This window comes from Cariama cristata, unplaced genomic scaffold (genome assembly GCF_000690535.1).
Source record: "Cariama cristata isolate BGI_N322 unplaced genomic scaffold, ASM69053v1 scaffold21510, whole genome shotgun sequence".
Lineage (NCBI taxonomy): Eukaryota > Metazoa > Chordata > Aves > Cariamiformes > Cariamidae > Cariama > Cariama cristata.
Window position 1 is genome coordinate 35,658 of NW_009593291.1, and position 10,562 is coordinate 46,219.

A 10,562-nucleotide genomic window follows, 5' to 3' on the forward strand; every position below is an offset into this window, starting at 1 on the left:
AGCAGGAATAAAACAAGTCCCAGGTAATACAGTGCTAGCACAGACAACACAGTGGCACAGTTATGATCTCAGTGTAACATAGTATTAGCTTAGCAATGACACACATATGTATGGACACTTTCTCTTCTTTTTTTTTTTTTGTTCTTTAATTGCCTGACAACATTATTTATGCTATAAAATGTATCCCTTAAAAACAGGGATCTAAGAAACCGTGGCATTTTAATAAAAAGTATGCAGATATTAATGTAGGAGGGAGGAGGTGAATTAGAAGATGATATCTGATCAAAGAGGTTCTGAAAGGAGTAGAATAATTACTCATAAGTAGGTTTTCAGGCATCATTGTGAGATAGAGATTATTGCCATTCAAACATTTATTTTTTATGATTAATATTTTTAAAGCTGTAGATGGGAATCAAGTGTACAACTACTGTAGATTTTTCCATGGAAGCTGGGGTGCTGCCTGTTTCCCCCCTCCCTTTCAAAAACTCTATGATATCAATATGTGAATATTTCGCTTGCACAGTTAACCTCCCTGAAGTCAATGGGGTCACTCTTGGGTGTCAAGTTACTCATGTGCTCTATCGAGCTTAGTAGTTTTAGAATATTTTCACAGTGATAAGAGTTAGATGAGCTGACATATTTATGCCAGTGTGAGATCACCTCATAACTCATGAATGTGGAGAATAGTATGAATGTGTTACTCAAAGTACTCCCTAATGAGGGAAAATATTTCAGACTACATAGAGCTTATTTTATAGATCAAGTTGTATACTTCAACATATTTAAAGTTTTAAAGAGTTTGACCTTACTTTAGTTTTACTGCTGAGTTTGCCATTAGCCATAAGCTATTTTGAAAGCTTAGGTGAGACATATCTGGTATACATGCCTCCTGCACAGAAATTAATTGAGTCCTTTGTATGCGTAACCAATCTGGGGCTGATGCAATCGCTAAACTTCCTTGTGATTATAATGAGAATTAAAAACTGGTAAGACTTTAAATTAGGTACATGGGACAGTATTTGAGTGTGGAGCTCCATTTCAAAATGTTTGGCACTTAGTTCTAAATGGAATAAGAAAAGACAGAAAGCTTTGTAATGGAAGGTAATTTTTTGAAAGGGATGTAAATACATTTGTCTATCCTTCTCTAGGCCTGATTTCATTTAACATTGTTTATAAATCTGGAAGAGATAGATAACATTTTAATAAAATTCAGATGCACCTATATTAATAAACGTAGGGAAAAAGTGAAGAAAGGAAAAAATAGCAAGAGAGGCAAAATATATGGCAAAACAACTCTGAAACAAATACACCAAACCAGTCAACAAGCACACAGCAGTACCAAAAAGAGAATCGTTCTGCAAAAGTGCTGGTTCGTATGGCTAAGAAAAACTCTTAGAAAACACAGGTTACAAGTTCAGAAAAACAGTCAGAATTTTTCAGTTCCTTCAGAATAAGAAGGGAGTTACAGTAACTTACTCTGCTATTTAAAAAAAAAAAAGGAAATAAAATGGTGTTACTATGTAAATCAATTGCATTCAGAACTGGCAATGATTATCAGTCATCTTATATTATGCCCTGATCCTCAGATGGGAATATCTCCTGATCTTAATTTGCATGGAAGGATTCACTAATGTCTACTAGTTTGTAGAGCTGAAAACAGTTTAGCAGACAGCAGTGCAATACTTACATCTCTCTCCCATTGCCAGACATTTTGAATCCTCCAAAAGGACTTTGGGCATTTAAGGCGTTGTAGCAATTAATCCTGTAACAGGAAGACGCATTAAGTCCAACTGTGCTGTGAGGCCTTTGGACAGCTCAGGGAGAGGGTGAAACTTGTGGAGCGAAGGACACTGTATAGTTATTAGTAATAACAAACTTCTCATGTTGAAAATAAATGAGGGATTTATGCCACAAAACCAACATTCTGCTCCTTAGTCATACGGAGAATAGGGTTTGGCCTGTGAGGACTGGAGGAGGGCACTGAACACAGGTTCAGCAATGACCTGTTAATTTGCTGACAAACCTCAGTGCCAGTTTATAACACAAAACTATTAGATTTGAATTTGTCCTTTTTCTCCCTGATTTCTTGCAGATCTTTAGTTTACACAGGCTTGATATACCAAATTGCAAGCTCTTAAACTCCAGAAGTGGCGTTACCTGTTCCTAAAGGACTAGAGAGAAGAGGTGTCCCCTCAGTTCCTTAATGTTGTGGAAGCTACATGATTCCTTGTGCCTTTAGCAGAAACCTCACAGGTTTTCTTCACTCCACAGAAAAGACCATTTATACTCTGCTTTGTTTGTTTTCAATAATGCCATTCAGCAAGTGTGGCTGCCATGCTAATGGCAAACAAGGAGCTTTCCAGTTTTCAATAGCATTCACCTGCAGTGAGCAGAGTCACACCTCCCTACAGCTGTTCCATGTCTTGGTTAGTGATTCACCACCAGGATCGCCTAAATAAACATTGTTCGGACAAAGGGTGCAAAACTGAGGTGCTATAATGATAGTGAGTCAAACTCTTTATCTCCAAGAGCAGGAGTGTGATAACTTCTGCCTTACCAGACTGTCCCAGCCTGCATTGCTGAAGAGACTGTCAGGGCCTTGTTTATGTCATTTGTAAAGACAGCAGCCACCAGCCCAAAATCAGAATTGTTGGCTCTCTCTATAACTTCATCCATGGTTTTAAATCTCAGTATTTCTTGAACAGGACCAAAAATCTGCAACAAAGATTAATCATTCATTAATAAACCAGCCCACTCAGAGGCATTTTATTCCTGTTTTATTCTGCTTTTTTAATTGTCTTCTCTCTCCTGTTGTACTCTTTACAAATTCCCACAGCAACATTTAATAGTGATAATAGCTGTCTGTAAAACTGCATGAATTTCCCAAAGCAGTTGCCTCAGTGGAACTCATCCATTCTTCCCTATCTCTTCTTTGAGGTCTGAGACTTTACAGCCAATGGCAAAAATTGAGCTTCTTTACTCAACCGATATCATAGAATCATTATGGTTGGAAGAGACCTCAAAGATCGTCAAGTCCAATCGTACACCCGATGCCACCATGCCTGCTAAACCCACAAATCATCAGTTGCTGTGTGCATAAGGAGTTCTGAAAAGGTTTTACTTACTTTTTTTTTTTTAATATGGTGGTAATTTTCACTCTAAAGCTATTGTCTCAAGAAGTAAACAAAAGAAAAAAAAATCACATTTAGGACAGTCTAAAATTATCTTGCCCATGCGTGTGAATACCTCCTCCTTGGCAATCCGCATGTCATCTGTTACATTGGAAAACACCGTAGGTTCAATGAAGAAGCCCTTTCTTCCTAGCCCTTTACCCCCACATTCAAGTTTTGCTCCTTCAGTAATGCCACTTTGAATCAGTTCCAAGATCTTGTTGTATTGTTTTTTATCAATCTGAAAGAGAGAAGAAACTGTTTGACTTGCAGGCCGTGCACTTGACAATCGAGTCAAAATTGGTTTTTTAAGCAAGTCATGTCCCTGCAAGCAAACTCATGCTTATATTTACTAGTCTTTGAGCTGGAGGTGCCAGAGATCTACAAATAGCAGCTGACTGTAACCTAGGGCTCAGTCTTCTTAAGGATGTGTCCCCTTATGTATGTGGCTCAACCTACAGTCTTGCTGAGCAATCTGGTTTATAAGCACAAACAAAGCAGATAATTATTTCTTGTCGCAGGTTAACTTCCTGAAAATGGTATAAGCACAGCTGGTTATTAGTGGCAGGAACATTTTCTAAAGACCTACTTCTAATTCTGCCTATCTTTTACTTAGAATTCCTGTGTCTCTAGTGGTCTACAAGCACAATTCTGATTGTAGACAATTCTTGAAAGTAAGTGCCCACAGAGACTTTTGAGAGCTTCTCACAGTTTACAGCTATATCTTGGGGGCTGAAGATCAGAATCTTGCTGTTAAAGCTGGGAGACAAACTTACTGATATTTAAGATGAGAGTTTTACTTAACAAGAAACACCTCTGAGCTGCACAGATTATCTACTCCTTTAGAATTTTAATATTTTAAAATGTTCATCATGTCAGCTACCCTGGACTGTGAGTAAGTATGCACTGACTGATCTCTGTCTTAGTAGAGTTTAAATGCTTCCAGGCACCTCCTAGGCTGCAGAGCCGAAGCACTATTCCTTTACCTGTGGACCTTGTTCCGTAGTTGGGTCAAAAGGACTCCCCACAACTCTCCTCTTTGCACGTTCTACGCTTCTTCTAACAAACTCTTCATAGATTGATTCTTCCACATAAATCCGTGAGCCTGCAGTGCAGCATTGACCTTGATTGAAGAAGACCCCTTGGTGAGCTTGTTCCACAGCATAGTCCACTAAAAAACCAAGACAACATATGTTGCTCTGAAACATCATGGACACATCTGCTATTCTACCAGTGTCATGTGTATTACATAGTGCCACATTCCCAAAACTTCAAAGCAGAATTAGGATTTGGTTAAAAAAAAACAAAACAGTGACCAAATAAAAACATACTATTCTTGTGTCGGGTCATAAATGAGAATGATCAATTTCATTTTATGTCATGATCCCTGTGAAAATAAGGAGTTTTTAAACATGTCTAAAGTTGATTTTTCCCCCATTTATTCCACCCTGGATATAGCTATACTGGAGGGATATTAGGAGCATTATAACCGTTTCAGAAACACTAGATTGCAAGGGACCACTTGGGACATCAGGCATCGTCTATGTAAAGACGGGTCCATAGGTAATACATTCCACATGCCATCTCATGACACAAGCCACAAAATATTGCTCAATATCCCACTGCAAAAATAAAATCAAGACAGTGCTTTAGCAGTCTATAGGAGTAGGGTATGCAAAAACAACTTCACCGATGTCTTATACGCCAGCAACATGTAATTATGGGAAAACCAGAGAGCTTTAGTATGATACGCTGTGGAACAGACAGTCCTGAAGAAGACTGTGCTCTCCTCTGTGCCCTGTTACTCCCCTGTTGCCTGCAACTTCTTCCCAGGTCCTCAACCTTACTTGGCAGATGGAGCAAGTCACAGATAAACTGCAGCTCTGCGTGGCAACTAGGAGCATTTGTCCTTCCCCTGTGGAAGGCCATAACACAGACCTGCCCCCAGCATCTATTACTCTACTAGAAGTGTTCAGGTGATCCAGTCTGAGTTAGTAGGTTAAGGACACTTGAGATGTAGTGATTTCTGGTGGAGGATGGAAAGGAGTAACTGGGGTAGAAGGCTGTAACATCTGGATCTGCATCTCTTCCAGCTGACAGGAGCCTTTTTAGCTTACCAGGATGACTGTGGCTGTAATTTAGACCCCAACTTGGTAAAACATTTCTAGGTAGAAAAGCTGCTGAAAGTTCTCAAGCCTTCCCTAGTCTTTCAGACATTGGTAAGTTTTGAAAACAAATACAGGATTGTAACCAACTCTTGTAATTCATGCTATTCAGAGTCATTCTTCAGTTTTCCCTTTTAAATTAAAAGACCAAATCCTTATATGTCTGTTTATTTGGGTTACAAAGGCCTGCACACAGCCTGAAACAATAGCTCAAAGCAAGGTGTGAACTGTCCCATTCATCTTAATGGGGTGTTAACTTCAAAACCTCCTGCTGACAATTTAGATATCAACATTTTTAATTATTTCATTGCTGATCATTTAAGCAGAAATCTCCAGTTTGTGTTTTTATCCTACCCTAAACAGCTGTCCTATACCTTCTCAGGTGCCAGAAATCTCAGCTGCACAACATCATCCAACTGCCAAAATTTTCAGCTCCCTGCTGATAGTGGCAATATTTCAATACACAATTCTTCAATTGCAAAAATTTAAAAAATGGGAAAAATCTCCATTTATAGCTACTATCAAAACAGCTTAACAAAGGAATACTGCACTGACTAGATTAGCAACTCAAGTGTAAGTTAAAGCCCTCCCTTTTTATAATTGCTGCAAAGCAAAAAAATCACAGAATTTCCAGATTTAAAGCACTAAAATACCTTGCTGCAGAATTTCAGGATGTCAAATATGTATGGGACCATGACTGTGAATAACACTGTTTCTATATGCTTGGTTATAACTTTTTTTCTATTTTCCTATGGTCTATGAATCGATGGGTTCAAATGTTGTCTTTTTAGAAAAAAAATCACACTTAGGCTGCTTCTGTAAGATTAAAAAGTGCAATTAGGCACAGCTATATTGGTCCATTTCACTTTGTATGAAAGATATGCCCTAAAATGAAAAAAAAAAAGACACCACAAAAACATGTTTTTAAGAAAAATATAGAAGTGCTGACTTACAATCAGCATCTGCAAAAATAATGTTTGGGCTTTTCCCACCCAGCTCCAGTGTAACTCTCTTCAAATTACTCCTTCCAGCTGCTTCTTGGATCAGCTTCCCAACCTGAAAGGAAATGGAGACACATTTTACAGGGAATTTAGTCATACAGTTGACTTTAACAGCCAATGTTGGCTATCACTGGAACAGAGCTTTAAATAATCCAGCAGGTTCTTCCATCCAAATAGATTCTCATCAGCAGTGGAAAGCTTTCCAGGTTTTTTTCTAGAAATTGAGAAGGAATAAGGCAAAGCACAAAGTGTTTGTACCCATGCTAATATGGCTTGGGGCTTTCTTTTGGAGTGCTTTAGGAGAACTGATTTAAAAATCTGAAATTGGTGTAACTAGAATTACTTCCATGCAAACTAGTGGTATGCTCACAAGGTTTTAGCTATTATTATTAAGAGGTTTAGTTATATAATTTTTAGTGGAAAAAAAATAGATCTGATATCTGAGTGTGTATTAAGCATGTATTAAGCTTATTACTATTCATTAGTAATAACTGCTATCACACTTCTTTATATAGTCCAGGTGTTAGTTACTCCAGATGATCACTGCTTTTAGAATTTATTTCACTCTTACTACTTATAGTTACTAAACTCCTAGCCAACCTGTTTGTAGGAGGGCATTTGTTCTCCTCAGAACAGAGTTTCCAGTGCCCAAAGGCTTAAGTAATTTGACCATGAAATCATGATCCAGAATATGTCAAACTCTGATGAAATCATCAGCCTTTTCTGCAGGATTAACAGCACATAGCAGAATACCAAGTAGGGCAAGAAGTTACAAAAGCACCATCCCAGAGCTGACCCTCAGCTGCACCACAGATAATCTTCATATGGGTTGAGGAAGTCAAAAGCACCTCCAAAATGTCTTTGTAGATTGTGGGGTCAGCTGGAGCAGAATGCAGCCCTGTGGCTGGTGCAGCCGCAAACTGCAGACCTTGCCAAGGAACATGAGGGTAGTTTAAATGGAGTAGCACTCTGCCAGCTACATATTTGACGTGCTTCCACATCAGTACAGTTGGAGAGGCAGCTGTGCTCCCTCGTAATTCTCCCCTCCCTGGATCAATGAATCCAAAATAGATCAGGTTTTATACTGTTGCAGTGTAACTATGCCCATTTTGCAGCTAAGGAAGTAATCACAGGTAGATTTAGGCCCCTACATGGTAAAACACAGGATTAAAAGTATCTATTGAATCTTGAGAAGCTTGAGAACCTTGATAAGTGCTTTCTTTTAACTGGGACATGTTTTAAGGTCACACAGAAAGTTAGATGTGAAGTGAGATGGGAGTGAGTCCAGAGCTGGACTTTTTTCTCCACATAGTACTCTGTTCTCTCTAGCTGTTTTCTGTTTCTAAGGTCAGGTGAATGTGATTCCCTGCAGTAAGGGGTTAATGGATGAGAAGCTGAACCTCTTAGAGAACTGAAGGCAGTATGCTGGAGAAAGTTAGGTCAGCACTGGAGTAATCAGAAAGCAAATGAAACAGAAACCAGGGCCCCCACAGAAAAAACAAAGCAAAAGCCCCACAGGATAATGAAGGAATTGTCAACTGCTTCATGTACCTTTGTGATTAACTGTTATCTGGTGATACCACAGTCGAGTGTGACTAAGGTTATTTCTTTAAAAAAAAAAAAAATTAGCTTATTTTCTTTACCCCTGTATTGATGGAATGGAGTGTTGACATTATCATGAAATTCCTTGCATATCCTCTTAATTGGAGCTGATTTTATTGCTGTGTTTGACTGACAGCCAGAAGTGAACATGAAAAAGAAGGACCCTTTCTGCCCTCCACCCCCACCACATACACTGAGCACATCATCTGGAAATTCCGATCTCTCAAACTGTGCTGAAAATGTACACTGGAAACCAGTGAGAGCGGTGTGTTTATAGCCAGTGCCAGCCAATGCCGTTCACACCCTCACTGCCTTGAACCTCCCTCTCTCAGGGAACAACCACCACCTATTTCCCCTCAAAAATTCACAAAGAGCAGAACAGACCAAGGGAGCCAGAGCAATGTGTCCAGCCCACCATCTCTCCACCTTCCATTCTACCCCTTTAATGTCAAAACTCTTTTGTCCATGTAAAGACTTCAAAAGGATTCCATGCAAACAAGTGATTGTCAAATATGCAAGTCCAAATATTATGTATATGGCAAATATTAAAGTCCAAAGGGCTTGGAGACAATGGTGTTAATTTGGAAAAGTGTGGTCCAGAGTATGTTAATCCAGGGAGGTTGTTGTCAAGTTTCCAAGTATAAACTTAACAGACAGCTTCACTGTGTCCTTCCCATTAGAAATCAGTGTAGACAGGATGGTCGGGCTCATGCTGCTCAGCATTTTTGTTCACTGTGCTCCTGTTGTGCCCTATGCACTTACAGGTTGAGAAAAGCCTTAGGGAAGGCACCAGCGCTGTGATTATTTAGTGACAAAGGCAGCCTTTTGTGACTGACCCTCTCTTTATGGCAGAAGACAGCATTAAAGGGGTAAGTGATAGTGTTGCAATCTGTATGGTCTTTCAGTACATGCTTCCTGTGGTGTCTCTCGGCCCTCTCTTGTGAGCTCCCAATAGGCGGTACAGCTTTGTGAGGGAACACTGGAAGAGAGGACTCCCCGACAGATAATGGAGTGTTGTGATTATTCACCAAGAATGTTGGCAGAGAAAGCCCTGACTCCCCATCCTTGTTTTGAATAGGCTTCAAGATTGATATCTGGAGTATCCGTGGATAGCTTGGGAAGTACCATAACCTTGTAAGCTGCATGGAGGGCAAGGCAGATGTAATTTGGTCTATCTCAAAGAAAATAATTTGTTATTCAGAACAACAACAACAACAAAGATTAAAGAAGCATTTTGTGGCACCCTTGTGCAAAAAAGCTGTTTGAAGAATAGTCCTGGAAGACTCTGTTTCTGGACTGTGAACTGTATGACGTGAGGCATTGAGAGTCTATCATGATATAAAACATTTGATTGTTGCTTATTTATGCCTTCTGTGTTTGGAAGTTTAATGTCTCTTTCAAGAGGAGGCTAATGCATTCACATTTAAAATACTTTGTGCAGAAATTCAAAAAAGTCTGTTGCCTTTCATGTTCTCTTAATTTTCTTTTTCAGACAGAAATCAATGTTTCTGAGTGGTACAGGTGGGTTTGCCTGTTACTGTTAAAGCACTGGAAGTCTCACGAGTCAAAAGCAAACCTCCAAGGTTTGTGATACTTCTACAGCTCCATCAGAACGTCTGGCTTCTCTGCTCTGGTCCTTTCTTTGATCGCAGATATGCGTTAAGTCGTTAGGAAACACCTGAACATAGGGGAACAGCAGTCTATCTATCTGAACAGCAGGTAATTTTCTTGCACACTGCCACAGACAAGACTGTGAAGGTAAGACTACACAGGGAGCTATGTAGATTAAAAGATGCCATGAACAGTGCAGAAATTGACAGAGGAGACGTACATCTTCAGTTACTTAGGCATTTTAAGTAACTGGGCTGCCCATCTTCGCTATTACACCTTTCTTGGGATATTGAGAGAATATCTGAAGAACAGTAAGTGTTTTAAGTTACAAGAGATTGATTAAGTTTTGAGGAGATGGTATGATCAGACAGAAAATTTCTATGTTTTCTGGAAGTGCACTTTTCTCTCTCCAGCTATTGAGGCACTGGATGTCAAGTGTTTTGGCAAAACCTTCAAACCCATGCTGCTGCTTACTTAGACTGTCTCTTTTTTTTTTTTTTAAATTCCAGATTGTATGCAAAATCTTTCTGAGAAACATTTTAGGACTGCATGGCATGTTTAGGGTGTGTCTCCAGCAAAGACAAGTGAATTTTGAAATAGTGACATGAAGAAGAGCAGCTTTATTTGACTGTGCAATGCCCTGTGTGAGGAGCAGCCCTGAAAAAAGCAGAGAATAGTGCACCACAAGTAAAAAGGCAATCCTAAACAGAAATTCCTGGAGAGAATCCTAAGCTATAAATGGCTCATTTATTCCTTGGGTTAAATCCTGGCCCCATGGAAGTCCGTGGCTAAACTCTTGTTAACTTTGAAAGGGCTGATACACCACCCTGTTTGTTTCAGTTTTAAGAAGGCAAATCTTTTTGACATCCGTCTTTTATATAGGCAAAGAGGCACAACAGTTGTCCAAGGACAGCTTCCTAAATTCTACCAAAAACACCAAGGAAGGAAAAGGGAACAACTACTTTTCATTCAGGAGGCACAAGCTGTCCAAGATACGATCAAAAAGATCCAGC

At 39.4% G+C, this 10,562-nt stretch overlaps 1 protein-coding gene across 3 annotated transcripts in view; it reads right to left on the reverse strand.

Moving 5' to 3' along the window:
* The window catches only part of ALDH1A2 (aldehyde dehydrogenase 1 family, member A2), a 55,992-nt gene that overhangs the window by 4,811 nt on the left and 40,619 nt on the right, over positions 1–10,562 (reverse strand). For all 3 annotated transcript variants that reach the window (XM_009709891.1, XM_009709899.1, XM_009709906.1), the window contains 5 exons: positions 6,289–6,391; positions 4,157–4,341; positions 3,247–3,411; positions 2,558–2,715; positions 1,688–1,762 (listed from right to left, as the gene is read on the reverse strand). In XM_009709891.1, coding sequence (XP_009708193.1) covers positions 1,688–1,762; positions 2,558–2,715; positions 3,247–3,411; positions 4,157–4,341; positions 6,289–6,391 — 686 coding nt within the window. The remainder of the gene's footprint in view (positions 1–1,687; positions 1,763–2,557; positions 2,716–3,246; positions 3,412–4,156; positions 4,342–6,288; positions 6,392–10,562) is intronic.